Source organism: Nelumbo lutea, chromosome 3 (genome assembly GCF_056320005.1).
Source record: "Nelumbo lutea isolate HS-2025 chromosome 3, American lotus-T2T, whole genome shotgun sequence".
In the NCBI taxonomy this organism is placed as follows: Eukaryota; Viridiplantae; Streptophyta; class Magnoliopsida; order Proteales; family Nelumbonaceae; genus Nelumbo; species Nelumbo lutea.
This window is the reverse complement of record NC_142686.1, coordinates 39,735,975-39,757,939: the sequence shown is the minus strand read 5'-3', so window position 1 is coordinate 39,757,939 and position 21,965 is coordinate 39,735,975. Positions and strand designations below refer to the sequence as shown.

The 21,965-nt window shown below is 39.0% G+C and overlaps 1 protein-coding gene across 1 annotated transcript in view; it reads left to right on the top strand.

Annotated features, from left to right (window-relative positions):
• ABCF3 (general control non-repressible 3) overlaps positions 1-21,965 on the top strand; it is a 57,095-nt gene that overhangs the window by 13,779 nt on the left and 21,351 nt on the right. The window contains exons 6-14 of the mRNA XM_088978515.1: positions 540-668; positions 765-866; positions 999-1,145; positions 1,829-1,891; positions 2,160-2,206; positions 2,355-2,414; positions 2,661-2,743; positions 3,355-3,449; positions 9,414-9,500. Coding sequence (XP_088834641.1) covers positions 540-668; positions 765-866; positions 999-1,145; positions 1,829-1,891; positions 2,160-2,206; positions 2,355-2,414; positions 2,661-2,743; positions 3,355-3,449; positions 9,414-9,500 — 813 coding nt within the window. The remainder of the gene's footprint in view (positions 1-539; positions 669-764; positions 867-998; positions 1,146-1,828; positions 1,892-2,159; positions 2,207-2,354; positions 2,415-2,660; positions 2,744-3,354; positions 3,450-9,413; positions 9,501-21,965) is intronic.

The window sequence follows — 21,965 nt, the reverse complement described above, 5'->3', positions numbered from 1 at the left end:
TTGGGTGAATTGTGATCCAGTCAACAAAATGGTTGTGTCCAGTCTGAGTCTGACAATGCTGAAAGAGAATACCTGGGTAGAAAACATACATTCTTGAATAAAAATATTTGCAGGGCATCATAAGGAATTCTTAACTCAAAATAGCTTGAGGGAAGCTTTCTCAAATCACATGCATTTCTGTTCAATTTAATATTAGTTCCACTACTAAGGTCATTGGTTGTGACACATATCCATTAGGCAAAAAAAGATTCCCACTCCTAGATCAACTTATAATTCCTAGTTCTACAAAAACCAAAAATAAGAGAAACCTTAGACAAAGGTGCACTAACCAATGACTGCTTCAACAAGAGAACTTTCTAATGGTAAGTTTAAATAAAAGAATAGCTTGGTTTTTGATCTCCAAAAAAAGAAAAAAAGATAGGCTCAAAGAGAAATCCAGCATGCTTGCTTACAATCTTCTTGTTAATTCAATTACTGCATTTTAATGGAAATTACTTACATGTGATCAATATTCTGCTGCCTCTTTTTTTCTTCTTCAGGGTCTTAGTTTTACTCCAGAAATGCAGAAGAAGGCAACAAAAACTTTTTCTGGAGGATGGAGAATGCGAATAGCTCTTGCACGTGCATTATTTATAGAGCCTGATTTGTTGCTACTTGATGAACCCACAGTAAAAAAATGCTCTAGCACTTTCATTGTATTCATGAAATGTCTTCTAACCTTGGTTTAAAAGAATTATGTAAAACTTGCATTTCTTTTTTTGCAGAATCATCTGGATCTTCATGCTGTTCTATGGCTGGAATCATATCTTGTGAAATGGCCAAAGACATTTATAGTTGTTTCTCATGCTAGAGAATTCTTGAACACGGTATTACTTTTCTTACATTTGAACTTTTTTGAGTGAGAATGGAGGATTGGTGGTTCATTTTTTATCCTATTTCTTTTTTCTTCTCCTGTTTTAATGTTTTATAGGATAGTTTCTATTCTGACATTTCCCCAGGTTGTTACGGATATTATCCATTTACATGGACAAAAGTTGACTACTTACAAAGGGGACTATGATACATTTGAAAGGACAAAGGAGGAACAACTTAAGAACCAACAGAAAGCCTTTGAGTCAAGTGAACGGACAAAAGCTCATATGCAGGTTTTCTTCTGTGGAGATTTGTACTAGAACAATGCTGCAGCATTTCTTCTTTTTTTTTTATTTTGTGCGAGGACCAAGTGAACAGTTATTTTGCTTCCATTATTTTGTCATTGAGATTGATAAAAACTTTCAGGTCAGTTGTGATATAGGTATTTCTAGGATGTGGAGAACCATGGTTTCGGACCTTTAGGTTACTAGATCTAGATCTCAGATGCCCAACCCTCCAATACTTCAGAGACAAGATCCTATGCTTTTCACAACCAAAACTTTATGACCATCTTTCTGAAGAAAAAAATAGTTAATAAGAATTGTTTAATCTCAACAAAATCTGGCTGTCGAATTATCATAAAAAAACAAAATCTGGCTGTTGTACTGTTGTAGAGGTAGTAAATGGCTAAGCAGTTTTAAGTCTTAACAATGTACTGTCCATGCCTCCTGTTGTACAGCATGCCTATTTTTCAGTTTTATACTATGTTTGTTTAACAAACAACCATGGAATATTTTAGATGGCTAGTGCAATGGATCGTTTTGTTTAATAGGATGTCTTTGCTAGCAAGTAGCAACATTACTTGTGATACATAAGTAATTAAGTAGGTGGATAGATACTAAAGGTGGTATATTTTTACACTTGGATGTTCTGGTTCCACTTGTTTGATACATGGATATTTCTCTTTGTGATGCAGGCTTTTATTGATAAGTTCCGTTACAATGCAAAACGGGCATCTCTTGTTCAATCGAGAATTAAGGTGCTTAGAGAGAACATTTGAAATCTTTGCTAAGTTGATTTGGTCCAATTTAGGCTTCAATTTCTCATTCTTTTCATTGACTTGATTCAGATTGATCTTTATAATCTCATATTTGAGCCTGAGGCCGTTTACGTTGCATTTAATTGTGTATTTAGTTTTATTTTTTGATCCATAAAGCCTTTCCAGTCATGGGCATTTTTCTATTCTGCATCAAGGGCCATGATGCAGGAAATAATTTTATTACTACTTACCTTTTGGAACTGAGCAGGCATTGGAGCGAATGGGTCACGTGGATGAAGTCGTCAATGACCCTGAGTATGCAGCCTTTCCATTGATTGGTTTCCCTTTGATGATATCCCCGACTTCCTCTATAGTCTATACTTTAATACATTATGCAAAATCACCTGCTTTTTGTTTCAATTTTCACCTTTAATTAAGTTCTCCATGTTTTCTTCCTTTACAGTTATAAATTCGAGTTCCCAACACCTGATGACAGGCCAGGGCCTCCCATAATTAGTTTCAGGTCTGTTTGGCAGTGCATCTAACAGAGATTTTGTGATATTTACAAAGGAGTAGTTAATTTTATCAACTTTATCCCAAGTGACTATGTCAGTCAATCTCCTTCCATTGTTACCATTAAACTCTGATTCATGTTCAGTTTGAGTGCCCACTGGAACTGGAGTGTTTTTAATATTTATTGCCATTGGATTTTGAATTATGCTTGGTTTAGTTTCCTTTGAAATATTCTTGACATTACATTTGATTGCAGTGATGCGTCATTTGGTTATCCCGGGGGTCCAATATTGTTTAAGAATTTGAATTTTGGTATAGATCTTGACAGCCGCATAGCAAGTAAGGACAGATGAATTATTTTCGTTCTCTGTTTTTGGATGATGTTACTTTGGGTGGAAAACACTCAACTACATGCTCGTTAGCACACAACATTGATTTTCCTTTTCTAGTGCCTGATCTGTATCTAATTATAAGTTATGTATTTTTGTCTATTTTCAATTTATAATACTGTTTATAGCTTTTGCATGTAAGTTAATATTATGTGGTATCATGTATTTTAGTATTTTTGTAGAATCATGCACATGTCTCATCTTTTGCTCATAAAAACCCTTGTCAGGTAACTTGGTCTTTTGTTTTGATAATTCATTTCTCTGGCCGAGGCTGAGAAAGACAAGCCTATCCTAATTAACATAACTAAAAAAATAGATTAATGCATTTGCCCCTTCCACTGGTTATCTAAGTTCTAGTTATTATCTTTTTCATTTTGATAAATAAGTAAGATTTTATTAATCCAGCAAATAAGTTTTAGTTATTATCTTTTTTGCATTTTTTTGATTTGTCTTGTTGGTGTTTTTCATTTAATTTTTCCTTTTTTTTTTGGAAACTAGTACTTCCTTTTACTTCTCCATATTTCTCTACATTCTGACATTGGCTAATCAATTTTTTCATAGTGGTTGGTCCAAATGGCATTGGCAAATCAACCATACTCAAATTAATAGCAGGAGAGCTTCAGCCAAGTTCTGGAACAGTTTACCGTTCAGCTAAGGTATCTTTTGTTCTCTCTTGATAGCCAATAGGTTAGCAGATGGATCCTAGCTAAAGTTTTAGGGTTGAATTTACTAATTTTAAGGAATGATTGGAAATGTATTTAGCTTGCTGTTCTAGCAGAGGGATGCTTGAACTAAGAAGCTTAGGGTTAGGGGATGAGAGAATTAGGGTTTTCTTGAAGATAAATTAAGAAAGAAGAAAATTTTATTACTTGTGAATAAAAGGATACAACTAACACAGGTCACAAGGGGTCACCCCAACAAAAACAACAAGAAGCAGAATATACGAGTCTCACAAAACAAAAAACAGAGTACATAAACCTAGCCAAAATCTTAACCACTCAAAGTATGCCAAAAGTTGGAACCAAAGTTTTCTTTCTTTAGTCCTTCAAATTCTGGAATTACCAACACCCAGCCAACAACTAAAGAACAGAGTCCTGCCCCAACTTCTTCCAAGCTTTTCATTTTCCCTTCAAAGATCGTCTAGTTTCTCTCCTTCCAAACTTCCCAGCAGACAGCAAAAGGAATACAGCTCCACATAATTCTTTCTTTACAACTTCCTAAAACTCTTGGCCAGCCACCAAATTCCAGCAGAGTCCACTGGTGCCCAACCAGCCACCTTAAAGAGCTTGAAGAAGAAGGACCAGACCCCTTTCACAAAATTGCATTGTACCATCAAGTGCATAATATTCTCCTCTTCAGCAAAACAGCATAACACACATCTGTTTGGAAACTGATAGCCTCTTTTCTTCAACATATCCTGTGTAAGAATGCAACCCATTGAAATCAACCATGCAAAAGGTTCCACTCTTGAGGGAACTGGTTTCCCCCAAATGCCTCTAATTGAATCAGCCTCTACCTGGTTCCTGATCAAAGCATTATACATGGATTTGACCATGAATCTCCCATCTTTTCACTCTTTCCACCATTTGACATCTGATGATGAGGGGTCAATTTTCCACCTCTTGAAACTTAGCCAGCAGCTCCACACACTCCAACTCCCAATCAAATAAATGTCTTCTAAATTTAGGGCACCAGACTACAGAACCATTACTCACCTCATAGCAATGAGAAATAGGCACACCCTTCTCACTCAAATTATACAATCTTGGACAAATTTCACACAACTTTCCAATTCTAGTCCAATCATCCTCAAACCTTATTCTATATCCGCTCCCCACCCTCCAAGAGAAAAAAGGAATCAGCAGTGAGTTGAGCTTCATGATCCCCTTCCAAACACTTACCCCATAAGATGACCTCACCTCCCTCACATCCCACCCAAAGTTCACCACCCCATACTTACAAGCCACCACTCTCCTCCAAATGGCTTCCCTCTCCCTCCCAAATCTCCAAACCCACTCTCCCAACAAAGTTTTTTTAAATACACCCACTCTTCCCACTCCCAAACCCCCATCTTTTTTAGGTCTACACACCAAGTCCCACTTAACCAAATCAAACTTCTTTTTTTTCACCCTGACATTCCAGTGAAAATTGCATTCTCTCAATCTCTCGCACTACTGAAGAATATCCCCCCCCCCAAAAAAAAAAAAAAAAAAAAAAATAAATAAAAATAAAAAACAGAAATTCCCTCCTTTACCCTGCCAACCTTTGATCAATTCTATCTAGGACAAGTTGCCAAGTGGAAGAAGCAACCGCCCTAGCCCCAGTTGGGAGACTCAAATAAGAAAAAGGAAATTTCCCTATCAAACACCCCAAAGCTCTTAACACATTCCTCCAAAACATCTTGCTGAATTTCTCCCACCCCAATCACAATACTTTTACCAAGATTAATCTTCAGGCCTGACAGCAATTGAAAGCATTTAAGAATACTGCTTAAATTATAAACCTGCACCACAGAAGTATCCAAGAAAATTGTATCATTAGCATATTGGAGATGAAAATGACCATTCTATCTCTCTGAAATTTGAAACTAGCAACCAATTCCACCTTTCTTCTTTTCTCAATCAACTTACTTAATACCTCCACAACAAGAACAATGAGCATTGGGGAGAGAGGATCTCCTTGTGTCAATCCCCTCGTGGCATTGAAGAATTCAGTAGAAACCCCATTCACTAACATTGAAAAAGAGACTGAAGAGATACATGCAAAAGTCCAACTTCTCCATCTTTTCCCAAAACCCATCCTCCGCATCACTTCTTGTAAAAAATCTCATTCAACATGATCATATGCCTTCTCTAAGTCAAATTTTCTGATCACCCCCGCTTCCCCACTTGTAATTCTTGCATCCACACATTCACTTGCAATCAAAACCCCATCAAGAATTTGCCTCCTTTGGACAAATGCCATTTGAGTCAAACCCACCACCAAATGCAACACCATCTTCAGTCTCCCAGATAACACCTATAGGTCACTAGAAACTAGGCTAATCGGCCTGAAATCCTTAACTCTAACAGCTCCATCTACTTTTGGGATGAGAGAAATGAAGGTTGCATTGGCAACCTTATTCAGTTTTTTCTCCCCCCATAATTTCTTCAACATATCCATCCTTGATATTGTTCCAGCTCATTTTGTGGAAACCAATGTTAAAACCATCTGGCCCTGGGGCCTTATCCCCCTTTATCTTTCTGACAGCATTTCATACTTCTTCCTCCTAAAATTCTCTCTCCAGTCACTCCATCCCACTCTCCAAATGAGCAAATTCCGGCTTTCCCAAATGGCATTTCCTATTAGGCATAGCTTTCTACAAATTTATTCAAAAATTGCGGATCTCCTCGACAATGGCTTGCTGGTCAGCAATAATTCTTTCTTGCTCCTCCAACCTCAAAATTGTGTTCCTTTTTCTTCCCCTCACCATGGCTTGAAAAAATGTAGTGTTCCTATCACCCTCTTTGAGCCACAACACCCTAGCTTTTTGCCTCCATGAAACCTTCTCAAAATAGATTAATTTTTTATCCATGCTATCGTGCCTTTGTTCCTTGTTAGAATAACTAGTATTTTATAGTATTTTATGTTCTGTAAGTGCCGCAAGGGCATAGGAGTCTTTTTGTCTTTAAGTGTTACCCTATATATAATAAAAAATCTGGCGCTGCCAGAACAGATTTCATTCTCTCAATTTTTTTCTCTTCCCTTCTCCCTTCTCTCTCTCTTTTCTTCTTCTTCTTCTTCTTCTTCTTCTTCCATATTTCTTCTACTTTTTCTGTTAATATTGGTATCGGAGCAGTTCTACTGGGCTTGAGTACAGATCAAACAAGTTTTCTTTCACCTTCATCTTGCTGTCTTCTCCAGTCTGAGATTAGAAGAATAGACCCACAACTGATACAGCGGTTTTTTATTTTTTTCCTCCCTCTTGGGTGTATATCAAGAAAAAAAACCTATGAATTTAGGTGGCTGAATGCTGTGAGAAAGTGTTGTGAGTTCATACTATTTTTCTATGGATTGTGTGATCCTTGTACCTGAGAAAGTGAGAATGGAACTTTTGTAGGTCACAGATGACTCAGTGTTTTAAAAGTGCAAGGCGCAAAAAAAGCGCAAGGGCCAATTTGCGCTTGAGGCGCAAGGCGAGGTGCGCACCTTTTTAAGCAAGGCGCAAAATTACAAAAAAAATGCTAAAAAATAAAAAAATTCAAAAATATTAAACATAATGTTAATAAAAGAATATAAACTTAAATTTTAAAATAAATGTTTTAGAAAACCTATTATCCAAAATTAAAATACATAAACATAACATGTAAAGCGTATTCAAATGAAAATTTAAAAATAAAAGCAAACATATAAAGCATTTTCAAGCATGTAAAACCCATAATCTCTTTTTCTCCTTAATTGCATTGCTTCAAGTAGCTAATGTGATGTAAAACATATTGCATTCTTGATTCTATGAGTTGCCTTTGTACCGACATTAGCAAATAGGGGGTTCTCGGAGCCCCTGGCTCAGCCGTTAGACTAAAAAAAAAGCAGAAAGCGCAAAACTTTAAAAAGGCGCACGCCTGGTGCGCCTTTTGAAAGGGGTGTGCCTAAGACCTGGGTATGCGCCTTGCCTGTGTGCCTAGGCACAATGATTTAAAAGGTGCACCTAGGCGCACAGGCGAGGCACATTTTGGGGTATGCACCTCACCCAGGTCCTAGGCGCACCTCTTTCAAAAGGTGTGCGCCTAGTGCGCCTAGGTGTGCACCTGATGTGCCTTGCGCCTTAGCCCATGTGTGCGTCTTTTTAAAATTTTGCGCTTTTTGCTTTTTTTTTTTTTTGAGTCTAATGGCTGGGCCGGGGGCTCCAGGACCCCTGACCATGCCTCTTGAGGCAAGCCCGAACATGTTTATGTTAGGGTCTGAAATTCTTATTTCTCACATAAAGTATAATGATTTTACAACTTTCATTGCCTTTTAAGAAGATATTTTATTGCAATGAATGAATGAACAACATCAGCAAATAAGAATTTCAAACCCTAACATAGACTTGTTTGGGCTTGCCTCGAGGGGTGTGCTACAAAGGCGACTCATAGAATCAAGAATGCAATATGTTTTACATCACATTAACTACTCGAAGCAATGCAATTAAGGAAAAAAAGAGATTGTGGGTTTTACATGCTTGAAAATGCTTTATATGTTTGCTTTTATTTTTAAATTTTCATTTGAATACACCTTACATGTTATGTTTATGCATTTTAATTTTAGATAGTAGGTTTTTTAAATCATTTATTTTAAAACTTAAGTTTATATTTTTATTAACATTATGTTTAATATATTTAAAATATTTTCCATTATTTAATTTTTTTTGGCATTTTGCACCTTTCTTAAAAAGGCACACGCCTTGCCTTGCGCCTCAGGCCCAAATTGGCCCTTGCACTTTTAAAACACTGCCTAGGCGTGCCTTTTAAATCATTGGGACGACCTGTCTTTGCCTTTTTTTGGTGTGACAACACTGTTTGTGGTCTCTCCTGGTAGTTGGTGCGATTATATGGTCTAAAAGTGTGGTGGACTGTGACTGTTAAGTCTATTCAGCACTGAAATCAACATGGAATTTTTTTTTGGGGAATATTGGAGCTGGTCTGTGTTCAGATTGTGTCCAGGCTGTAGTGTGTGCATGTGGGCTGCAGTTCTAGTATGTTTCTAGGACTGTTTTGTGTCAGGAGGGATCCTAGGGTGTGTGTTTAAAGCTGAATAGTGAGCTGAATCATGTCCTCTGAAAATTCTGCAACTTCTGGGGTTTCTGTTAGGTCAAAACGGAATGAGTGGGGGGGGGGGTTAGATATGAGTTTCCTTTGGCTGTAATTCCCTTTGATGGACTGAATTACCTCGAATTGTCTAGGGGATTTAAACTCTACATTACTGCTAGTAATGTAGTATGTTGATGACAGTTGGGATCAAGAGAATAGTATGTTGATGTTGTGGCTCTTGGTTTTCGTGCTGCCACAAGTGAGAAAGACATTTATGTGGGCTGAAACAGCTTGTGAAACTAGTCAAGACTAACAGCATTGCTAGGGAGGCCAAAATGACTAGTCATTGCTTCACCACATGACAATATTGGCCAGAATAACTTGACCTACCAAGCATAGGCTACAAGAAAAGTAACAAATCTACAACCTCAACTTCTTTAGATTATAAAGGGAGCTCTTTACTAAGACCATTTGAACTACATTGGCTCTAGATTAATTGATAAATTCCTACAACAATCACAAATTAGCTTATCAAAAAAAAAAAAAAACAAAAAAAAGAAAAATACAAACTAGAAAATAACACAAAGTCACAAAATTTAGCACAGGAGATCAGAGATGTATATTGATTGTAACCAAGTGAGGTAAAAGAAGATTTTAATCTTGTCTAATAGAAGTCTTTATTTGAATCAGTTATTTCTCAACTTTGTTAAAGTGATGCTCTTGTCTCTTTATTTCCATATTAAAAATGCAATAGATTTGTCAAGTTTAGTTCTATCTTTACTAGTGCTGGGGGGAATTTAGTAATTCTATTCCAACCCCGAGCTACTGGAACTGATGTATTGGATTTTACAGGTCCGTATTGCTGTATTTAGTCAGCACCATGTCGATGGGCTAGACTTATCCTCAAATCCCCTTTTATATATGATGCGCTGTTTCCCAGTGAGTTTCTAATTCTTTCACATATATGATTACATTCTTAACATATGTCTGAGATAAAAGGTTTTTATTTATTTATTTATGTAAAATAATGATTCCACTTCTGTGCTTGAGATGCTCTCTTAAGACACCATTAACTATTATCTTCTATGTCCATATCTTGGAAAATAGAGAAATGTTACACGCTACAGGCCAGGAGACCTAATTTATTGGAAATGATGCATATATTTGTCTTATCATAAGAGCGCTATGAAATGGATCTTGTCCTCCATAACCAAACCTGGCCATGGAGGAGGAATGGCTATACATCTAAGATTAAGGCTCAGTTTGTTTGCAATGTGAATTTCATTTGCACTGGGGTAAAAGCATGGGAGTGCAAATAGGCTGAGTGTAAATTCCGATTTACTTTTTGCTTCAGTTTTGACTTATTTATTCATGAGAAATAAAATAGAAAGTATATGAAGTGGTCCTCACTTTAGTTGAAAGAGAATGGAGATAGGAGGTGGGTTGTCTGTTTGGGAGTGTGGTAGGAAGCAAGATAATGTGGTCCCCACTTTATATGAGATAAAATTGAGGTATAAGGAAGGTGGTGCAAATTTTGCACCAGTTTTATGGATGCAAAACTTACACTGTCAATGAGTGCAAATGAGACAAAAAAAATTACAAATTTTGTATCATGCAAGAGTCCAATCCATGATTATAAACAAATGGATGCATAACTAAACTGGGTGCAAAATTTGTATTCAGTTCGGATTTGCACTGCAAACAAATAGAGCCTAAAGAGAGAACACCAATGTAAAACAAGAGATGGTGCATTGAGGAACTTAAAAAAGGGTCACCGAGCAGAGATTGTTACAAAAACCAGAAAGTTATAAGGTCTTTTGTTGAAGATTAGTTAGTTTTGTTTGTTTTTAGAGTAGTTGTGTTATGTTGGTTGTTAGATAAGAAGTGGAGACCACAGCTGTTACGTGAGTCCAAATTTTATTAGTGTTTTGAGTCCTTTATATACTGTTTTATATTTTGCTGCCCTATAAGGGCATAGTAGGAATTGTACACCTTATATTTTTATTATAAATAATAACTGAAGGGGGCGGCCAGATTATTGCTCTCTTTTCTTCTAAAGATCACTTCTTCTCTTTCTCTCCTCTCTTCAAGAAAACACTCCTTTCTTTCATATTTTTTATTTCAGCAGATCTCTACTTGGTATTAGAGCAATCGGTTAGGGTTCTTGAAGCATTCTCAAGCAGCCATAGATCGGCCGACTGCATGAAGTAACAAAGGGCTGATCGATCTGCTATAGACTGCCAAGTTCTTGGATTTTTTGGTGAGATCTAATCATCAGGACGGGGATCTTTGTTTTGGCATCAAAATCAGGAAGAACTGGAGTACAGAGAAGAGTCCTAGAAAAGCTGGACTCTTTGTTTTTTATCTGATCTTGGGCGCACAGGTATCGTTGGACTTCTTTTATTTTTCTGTAGGGGGCGGTTAGTTTTCTGGACCTTTTTGAGCCTCCTGGAGTGGGCGATTCACTCTTCTCTCTCCGGACCAGGGATCCATCCAAAACTTCAGTTTGTTTCCACTTCCTAAATTGTATTTGATACCTTTCATAAAATAGGATATGCTTTATAAATCCCTCTCTAAACACTGCATCCATAAGGTTGCGAGGGGGTGTTCGAATCCCAGCCATTTTCCTGAAAACCATACTTTTCAGAAATTAGTTTTCTCTATAACCAATTGGGTTTTGAATTGAAACTCCAGAACCATCTCCATAACAAAGCTATGTTGAACTTTTTGATCTTCCTTACACCTAAACCTCCACTTGCTGAAGGTGGGCAGGTCCCAATTTACCAAATGGGATGTAGCATTCAAACTCCTTTCCATGTCACCATTTGAGTAGAATTCCTTCATAACTTTCATTATGTCACCTTTTTTTTGTTTTGTTTTTTTTTGGCATTATGTCACCTTTGATTGCAGTCCAATACCTCTCTCCAACTATGCCCAAAACATTTGTTCTCTCGCCACCCCTTGTTTTACTAAAGCATCAGCCATACATTTTACTTCTTTTTGCACCCAATGAAGTTTTACTTCCATGCCCCTAGTTAGCCACTGGAATGTTTTCATTTCATTCCTATAATCCAAAAGTCCCCTTCTCTGTTCTGCAGCCATTCTATTACAAATTGTGAGTCCCCTTCAATCAGCAATTTGTTGATGTTCATATCCCTTGCTCTTTGTGCTCCCTCCAGTATAGCCATTATCTCAGCTCTTAGTGAGTCACCTGCTCTGTTGTAACCTGTATTCAAGTATCCCGAAGGCTAAGAAACAAGGAAAGTTTGGTGCTTCTTCCTAAACCTAGGCCATGTTTGGGAGTGCTTAAAAATAAGTGCTTATTTCGGCCGGGACCACACCATTAAACACTTATTGGTGTGTGGGAAATAAGCCTGGAATAAGTGCTTATTTTAAAAATAAGGGCTTATTTTTTAAACCCAAATTTCCAGCTTTTTTGAAGTGCTTATCTTATTCAATTTTTTTTTTCTTCCAAAATTATCTCTAGTTGAATTTTAAAATTCCACTTGTAAAATTATCCCTAGTTGAATTTTATAAAAGTACTTTCATAAAAGTTCTTTCATAAGAGTACTTTCATAAGAGTACTTGCGTAAAAGTGCTTTTGTTAAAGTGCTTTCATAAAAGTACTTTCGTAAAAGTGCTTTCATAAAAGTAATTTTCATAAAAGTGCTTTCATAAAAGTAATTTTCATAAAAGTGCTTTCATAAGTGTGTTTTTGTAAAAGTGCTTTCATAAAAGTACCTTCATAAAAGTACTTTCATAAAAGTACTTTCATAAAAGTAATTTAATAAAAGTACTTTCATAAGGGTATATTTTGAAAATTTGAAAGAAAATGAAGGATTCAATTGTCACAAATGCTTATTTAAGTGCTTATTGGAGAAAAAACTACTAAACACCCAATATGAAATCAATGCTTATTTTTTAAAATAATCACTTGAAAAAGGTGGGTGCCAAATGCAAATAAGTGCTTATTTGAATAAGCATGTGTTTTTAAGCACTTATTCAATAAGCACTCCCAAACATGACCTCCCTAGTAGGGTACAGTTGGGTCTTTCCTGAACACCTTGAAGACCTTCTTTGGCAATGGAAAGAAGATGCCTTAGAAAAAGGGGAAAAGTTTATTGGTGTATTGTGGTTCAAGCAGTTATGTGGGGGGTGTGGGAGGAGAGAAACAACCAAATCTTCAACAATAAAGCTAGAACTGTGGGTGAACTGTTATCTTACATATTCCACTTGTGCAACATTTGGGCGCTGAACTCAGAGGAGTTCAAAGGTGTTTCTTTGAATGATCTTCAAAGCAGCATGGTGGAGATCTTGCTTTCTTCTCCAGCTTCTCTAAAAGCAACAAGCATCCCTCAGCCAAGATTAGAAGAGGAGTTGACCCTGAACTTTGATCGAAGTGCCCTTGGGAGCCCTGGTTTTGCAGGGATGGTGGTGTGTTTAAGGGAAGGGATGGGAATTTACCGCGTGCTAACAGTGGTGCAATCGGGATGGAAGACTCTACAAAGGATGAAGTGTTAGCAGTGCTAACTGGACTCCGGATTGCAAGAGACCTTGGCTTGTCTTCTCTTGTCATCAAAGGAGATTTGAACAACACCATTGAATGGCTCAGGGAGAAGAATGGAGGGCCATGGAGGCTAGCTCATTATTTGGAGGAGGCTCGGAATTTTCAAGACTCTTTGGATTCCTATCTGTTCTGGATTCCTAGAGATTTATGTTGGTTCGACTGTCTTAATATGTTTATTCATCTTCGTTGGGTCTTTAGTCTTTTGTTATTGGGCCTAATCTTATTTAGTGTTTTTTATTTGTCTAGGTGTCCCATCACTAATCAGGGGCATTCTAGTCTATTTGTGTAACATTATGTAATACACTTATTAATAATAGAGTAGGGCCGGCTGAGAGATTGTTGCCGCCATTCTCAACTCTCCTTCTTCTTCTTCTCCTCTTCTCCTTCGGCAGCTTCATTCCAGCAAACATGGTATCAGAGCTCTAATCTTTCACCTGGTTACAACCGCCACTTCATCTTCTACTCGTATCCAACTCTCTTTCTTCCTCTTTTCTATCTTGGTTGCTGCAAAGAAACCCTAGGGTTGGTCGTAGAACACAATAAGACCTACATCTAGGGTTTCCCTTGGTTGTAGGGCCCAAGGGGAGTTAGTCCCAGAAGCTGATGCCCTAATAGACTCGGTATAGCAGATTGTAGCCATTTGGCTAAGAGAGATCTTTGTGGAACAGATCTAGGTGGGAGGACTGATCTCGACAGTCCTAGAACTGGTCGTGGCAAAGATTACAGGCTGCGGCAACAGTGATTAGAGCACAACAGAAGTCTGGACTGATTACAGTCTGCGACAGCAGTAATTAGAGCACAGTGCAGCAGTGTGGTGCTCGTGGTTTCAGCTCTATTACGGGTTCTCAGGGTAGAGTTTGCAGTGCAGCAAGTTCCGTAAGTCTGAAACAGTTCTCTATATATTGTGTTTACAGTTTGATCTTTGCAAGTAGGAGAAGATGTCTTCTATATCCGGGGAAGTGTCTTCTAGAGATGTTAGGACTAGTGGGAGGTCCCCTAATCTGGAGAGTCCAAATCTGCACAACCTGCAGATTACTAATGTGTTGTTGGATGAGTATAACTTCAGAGAATGGTTTGTTTGAGCCTAGCTCTTCATCACATCCTGGGAACTCACTGGTTATTTGGACGGGCAGAAGAGGAACCTGAAGTGGGTAGTGTTGATTATGCAGTTTGGCGTAAGGAGAATGCTACAGTTATGTCCTGGCTGCTTGCTCCAAGGAATCCAAGGGTAGCTAGGACTGTTCAACATTTCTCCGCTGTTGCCAAGATATGGAAGAAAGTGTCTAAAACTTATGGGCAGAGAAAAAATAATGCCAGAATTTATAGATTGAATCAAGACATTGCTGCCTTGAGGCAAGGGGATATGATTGTTGCAACATATTTTGCTACCTGAGGAGAACTGTGGGAAGAGCTAGATCATCACCTCATTCTTGATTGGGAGAATGCCAGAGACAAGGAAAGGCATGACAAACAAATTGAAGAGGGCAGAGCATTTAAATTTTTGGCTGGCCTAGATCCAATATATGAGAGCATAAGGTCCCAAATTCTAGGAAGGGATGAAATGCCAGGCTTACATCATGTCTACTACCTCGTGAGGAATGAAGAGGTTAGAAGAAAAGAGATGCAAGTTGATACTCAAACTAAGCTAGCTGAACAATCTATGGAACATTCGGCCCTAATTTCTACAAATCAAAAGGGGAATAAGTACTCGGACAAATTCATCAAAAAAAAAAAAGAATAAGTACTCGGACAAGAGACATCTGAAGTGCACCCACTGTGGAGGAGAAAGGCATGTGAAAGAGACTTGTTGGGTTCTCTATCCACATCTAAAACCGGCTGCTTTGAAGAAAGATAAGAAGCATTAGAAGAGTCAAGTTGCAAGTGGGAATCTGGTTGCCAGTCACAGTGGAGATGGCTCAAAACACTCATCCACAGTTACTTCTTCTTCCATGGGACAGATTGCTAATTCCCCCAGACACGGGTCCTTGGGTTTCACTGCCAATGAGGTAGAGGTACTTAGCTGGGCACTAGCCCGTCTAAGGACCAATTCTCTTGCTTCCACCTCCCTTGCCAGATCAGGTACTGCCTATGCTTTTAGTGCAATTAATTCTATTGATCCTGCTTCTTGGATTATTGGTTTCGGTGCAACTGACCACATGACACATATGTCTTCTGTATTTTCTTCCTATCATTTATTGTCTGGCCAAGATAAGATGAGGGTTGCTGATGGTTCCCTCTCTAGCATCTCTGGGAAAGGGGTGGTTGACCTAAGCAAGGACCTCTCACTCAAATCTACCTTGCATGTTTCCAATCTTTCTTCAAATCTCTTATCTGTTTCAAAGCTTACCAAGAATTTGAATTGTAGCATAACTTTTTTTCCTACTCATTGTGTCTTTTAGGACAGATTGATGAAGAGAACGATTGGGAGCGGTCATGAGTGTGGAGGCCTCTACTACCTTGATGCAGACATCAGTTCGGTTACATCTGTGGCATGCTAGGCTAGGTCATTTACCTTTCTCATCATTAGAAGTGTTGTTTCTGGAATTATTTCAAAGGTGTTTCAAGTCAAAATTTAGTTTGTGAAGTCTGTCAGTTATCAAAACAATGTAGAATTGTTTATCCAATTTGTAGTAATGAAATTCAAGCTTCTTTTGATTTAGTCCACTCTGATGTTTGGGGCCCTTCACCCATTATTTTTGTTGATGGCTTTCGGTACTTTGTCAGTTTTATTGATCACTACTCTCGATGCACATGGATCTACTTGTTAAAAGGACGCGATGAAGTGCCACGGGTAACCATGACGTTTTACAAAATGATTAAAACACAATTTGGCAAGAAAATTAAACAATTCAAGTCTGATAATGCAGCTGAATACTTTGAAAGGTCCTTGAATCTGTTTATGGAGGATGCTGGAATGATCCAGTCATCTTGTGCTAGTACCCCCCAACAGAATGGGGTTGCTGAGCGCAAGAATAAACACCTATTGGAGACTGCTCGAGCCTTACTATTTCAGCACAAGGTTCCCCAAAACTATTGGTCTCTAGTAGTCCTTACTGCATCATATCTGATAAATGGAATGCCATCCAAGGTATTGGGGATGAAAACTCCTTTCTCTGTCCTTTGCCTTCATCTTCTAGACTTTTCTCTTCCACCGGCAATCTTCAGTTGTGTATGCTTTATACATGTAAAGGATCCAAAGAAGACCAAATTGGATCCTAGGGTTACGAAAGGAATCATTTTGGGGTACTCTCCTACACAGAAGGGTTACAAGTGTTATGATCCAGTCACCAAGAAAAAATGTCACAAAGGATGTGGTTTTTTTTGAGTCTCAATTCTATTTTCATTCTTCCCAGAATCCTTTCAGGGGGAGACTAGCGGGATGGAAGAGGATTCTTCTGTTCCCTCCTTTGTGCCTCTGTCTGCCTTGGACCTTCCACCTTCTCCTCCTGATCCTCCTAGTTGTGGTATCCCGAGTGAATCTAGTGAGGCTCCCATTGCACCAGCTACTACTGGTGATGTTGCAGATGTTACTGAAGACTCCAGAAGGTAGCAAAAAGATATAAGAATCACCTACAACAGAAGGAAAAAGGGTCCACCAACTCATGTCAGCAACCAATTGGACTCGGATCAACCTGTCTTAGCAACCCCAGGTAATCCTATCACACATCCCTCTGACTTGGATCTTCTTATTACCCTTTGTAAGCCTACCCGTTCTTGTACTATTCGACACCCCATTGTTGATTTTGTGTCTTACTCACATTTGTCTCCCTGTTATTGTTCTTTTGTGTCCGCTCTCTCTTCTGTGCATGTCCTATTAGGTATTCAGAGGCAGTATCCAACCTAAGATGGAAAGAGGCTATGGATGAAGAAATGAAAGCCTTAATGAAAGCAAGGACTTGGAAATTAGTGGATCTACTGGAAGGGAAATGCATTGTTGGATGCAAGTGGGTGTTCACTGTAAAGCACAGGGAGGACGGGTCCATTGAAAGGTACAAGGCCAGACTTGTAGCAAAAGGGTTTACTCAAAAAGAAGGGATTGACTACAAAGAAACCTTTGCTCCAGTAGCAAAACTCAACACAATCCGAGTTCTATTGTCATTAGCTGCAAATTTCTCATTGGAGATACATCAGTTGAACGTGAAGAATGCCTTCCTAAATGGCGACCTACATGAAGTGGTATTCATGGATCCTCCACCAGGTTATGGGTTTGGCAGGAAGGTGTGCAGACTGAGAAAAGCACTATATGGTCTTAAGCAGTTTCCTCGAGCTTGGTTTGAGAAGCTTTGTGGGGCCATGAAGAAAGGCGGTTATACTCAAAGTGGGGCAGATCATACCTTGTTCATAAGGAAGAGAAATGGAAAAATTACAACACTTATTGTCTATGTGGATGATATGGTGATTACAGGGGATGATCAGATAGAGATTAAAAGACTAAAGGAGTTATTGGCTGCTGAATTTGAGATCAAAGACTTGGGTCAGCTGAGATACTTCTTTGGGATTGAAGTTGCTAGATCAAAAGAGGGCATCTACATATGTCAGCGGAAATATGTCCTTGATCTTCTACAAGAGACATACATGATGGGGTGTAGGCCAGCAGATACTCCAATAGAACAGAACCATGGTCTACAGGAATCAATAGGAGAGGACTACCTTGATAAGGAAAGATATCAAAAGCTGGTGGGGAAGTTGATCTATCTGTCCCTCACTCGCCCTGACATTGCTTATTCTGTACATGTTGTCAGTTAGTTCATGCGCACTCCTAAAATCCCTCACATGAAAGCTGTGGAAAGGATTCTCAGATATTTGAAGTCTTGCCCGGGGAAAGGGATTCTGTTCAGAAAACACAATAAGATTGAAGTTGAAGCATATACTGATGCAGATTGGGCTGGCTCTGTTGGGGACAGGAAGTCCACTTCCGGGTACTGCATCTTTGTCGGAGGAAATCTAGTTACATGGAGGAGTAAAAAGCAAAATGTGGTTGCTAGATCAAGTGCAGAGGCTGAATATCGAGCTATGGCTCATGGTGTTGCTGAACTTCTGTGGCTTAAGATCCTTCTTGGTGAACTTGGAATAAAGATCGAGTGCCCTCTCAGGTTGTATTGTGACAACAAGGCTGCCATCAACATTGCAAATAACCCAGTGCAACATGATAGAACGAAACATATTGAGATAGACCCCCACTTTGTTAGAGAAAGAATAGTCTCAGGAGAACTATGCATTCCTTATACTCCCTCCGAGATGCAGATTGCAAATGTTTTAACTAAAGGGCTAGCTACAGTAAAATTCTTGGACTTACTTGGCAAGCTAAACATGATTGACATCCATGCTTAGCTTGAGGGGGAGTGTTGGTTCGGCTGTCTTAATATGTTTATTTATCTCTGTTGGGTCTTTAGTCTTTTGTTATTGGGCCTAATCTTATTTAGTGTTTTTTATTTGTTTAGGTGTCCCATCACTAATCGGGGGCATTCTAGTCTATTTTTGTAACATTATGTAATACACTTATTAATAATAGAGTAGGGTCGGCTGAGAGATTGTTGCCGCCATTCTCAACTCTCCTTCTTCTTCTTCTTCTCTTCTCCTTTGGCAGCTTCATTCCAGCAAACGATTTAAACTCTGTAGCAGATTTGTTGGCTAAATTGGGAGCCCACAGGGAACTTTTACATGGTGAGAGAGTTTATGCCTTTGTAATCTGTGTGTGTGTGCTCCCTGTTGTACATATTCTTATGTACCCCTTTCTAATTTAATGAAATCTTTTATCTTTCATAAAAAAACTCCTGAAGTTGCTGGGTTCCCCTACTACTGCCATCAAAGTTGAGTTTTATGAACCCCTCCTCTGGTGACAACCATCTTCTGCATATTACATTTTTGCTGATAAAGAGTCTGTCGCTTCCTTCAAATTTCCAATGATAGCATTCAAAGAGAAAGGTGAGAAGAGCTCTAGAGTTTTTAGCCAATGAGCTGCTCTAAATTCTCCACCTCTTCCTCCAACGTATCCACCTGGTCCATGAATAAAGAGTGAAATCGGAGCTCATCTAGCTTTGTCCTTCATGGAACCCCTTCCTTATATAGTTCAGAATAATAATGAGTGATTTCTACTTTATTTCTAGTCTCTTTATCCACCAATTCCCCATGAATTAGTAGCTTCTTAATTAATTTTTCTCTCTTCTTGCATTGGTAGCCCCTTAATCTTGTTTATCTGTCACTCTCCTTATTTTCTCAGCTTACCCTCGTCCTCCATCTTATCAACCTTTGCTATATTGCCCAGGCACTCTTTTGTTCTTCTTCTACTCCTTGATCTTTTCTTTTAAGGCTTTCGACTTCTTAGAAAAGACATGACCAGCAAAATCTTCTAAGTTGAAATCACCCCACCATGTTTGTAATCTTCACAAAACCTTCAGAGTTTGAACCACTCTACCACAGTCCAATAGTATTGGAGTATGATTGGACAATGGTTTGGGCAGGGGCCGCACGGCTTCTAAAGACAAATGTGGAATTGTGTATACCTGGCCTCCAATTCAGAAGACACCATGAACCTGTCCATGTTTATCATGGTTGCTTCCTCCCTCCTCTTGATTATTTGATCATGTATAATTCCCACTGACGCATAGATAAAACCCCTGCTGCCTAAAGTGTTTGCTACTACTTCCCTTCTTTTCATATGCTCACCCAAGGTCCCCTCCCCCCTCTTCCCAATATCTCTAAAATTGTCAAGCTGCTCCCATAATAATACTACACTAAGGTTGTCATCATTTGGACCACAAATTGTGAATAGATTCCACTCCCAATCATCTTCAATGAAACAACAAAAGAACTGTGGATACAGAGAATTGCCTCACTACCCTCTTGGCTGTAACCACATTAATGTCTACTCATCAAAATTCCTCCTGCCATCCCCAATGATGGCCTAAATTCCTACTCACAATTCCTGTCTCCCCATTAGCTATGAATAATCCTTGAATCCATAGTAGGGGTGAGCATGGGTCGGTTTGGTTCAGTTCCATGGCAGAACCTAGAACCCACCCTATAGGGGTTGGCTCCAGGTTTTTGGAACCGACCCTGTGAAGGTCAGTTCCAAGGTCGGTTCTGGCCTTGGTGGTTCTGGGGTTGGTTCCAAGGTCTACCTGTGCCGTGGAACCTGTTCTTTGTTTACTCTCCCCCTTTAAGAACATGTTCTTTAAAAAACTTGATTTTCAATAAATATAGTTTAAAACTTATATTATCTTTATTGATTAAATTGAGTAAGATAATATGTAGACTATCATTATATGGTTCAAAATTTATAATTTAAATTTAAATTTTGTAAATATGAGTGCATGGCCTTTGTAATTACTTAAAGTAACTCAGTGGTCAAGTGAGACCATGGCCTTTGTAATTATGAGTGCATGGGTTCAAATCTTCACGTCCCCAAAAGTATTATGGGGTTTATTTCAAGGCAAGTTCGGTTCCAAGGCAGGTTCCACCAAGGCCGGTTCATCGGATCGGTTCGGGTAAACCCCTAGACCCTGGAACCGGCCTGGGTAGGGGTCGGCTCCAAGAATTTGGAACCAGACCCTACCCTGACACAGATCGTGTAGGGTCGGTTCAAGGCCGGTTCAAGGTTGGTTCCATTCGGTTCCGGGTAGAACCTACCCATTTGCTCACCCCTAATCCACAACTTGCAATTTCATTACTTGTAAGCACAAAATATCTTGCCTTCCAACTTTTAATGAAAGCTCCTACAACCATTCTTCTCTCAGAATTTAAACCACTCAAATTCCATGACAACTCCAATTTCCTTCCTCCTCTCCCAGACCTTGCTGAGCTATCTTCCCTCTCATTTGGTCCCCAAGATAGGTGAAACAACTCCCTGTCTGTCTTCTCCTCTCCACCCTTTTATGTTATCACCTGCTTTCTGATTGCAGTTAGTAATTCCACGGTCTCAGCTTCCGTTCCTTTTATTAATAACCCTGAGAATCCAAAGCTCAACAACTATGAGAGCACCCATGGAGATAAAACCATTGTCAATGAACATACTCGTACTTGACACCACCAGAGCCTGCCTGATCTCAGCGGTCCAAGTTCTATATGTTTTGCCACCAGCAGAGCAATCTCCAAAGTCTCCATTATCCCCATCAATGTCTGGACCCATTTAATGGATCACAACCTCTTTGTATCCATTGAATGCATCTTCAGCCTCCACAGTTTCCCTTTCTTGTGGCACAGAATTCAGTCCCATACAATCCAGCACTCTTGTACCACAGTTCTATCCCTCCATCACTGCTTTCCCTTTCCTAGGTTCAGGCCTGAACTCCTTTGACCTATTTGTTAGTTGTATGCCCTAAAGCCAATTATGTGACAGTAGTAAAGGGCCCATAGTTATTCATATTTACATTTTTTTAGTTTCATATGAATAGCCCATAGTTTCTTTGTCAAGTAAACATAGTCCTAAGTGTGTTAGAAATTTTGAGATATGTTTTACCTAATACAAAGAGGGCTTTGATGGTCCGGATAGATTAGCACATGTTATGCTTGCCTTATGGGGTGATTAACCCCGAGTCACTTGTGTGGAGACATAAAGCAAATATGTGGGTGCCTGTTAGAGAACAGGTTTACTGAATATGACCCAGAATAGAACAGTTACATGGAGTCACTAGTCAATAACTCTTTCTAACATTTTAGTCATATAGATAAGCCTCAGACCTGAGGCATCATGTGTATGGGGCATTATGGTTTGATGGTTCAAATACTTATGCCCTAACCATGGGATTTAAGCATGCACATATTGGCTATAGTGTCTTATGCATGTGGTATGTGAATGCACAACATGGAATTTATCACTCTCCATGAGGAGAGAGAAT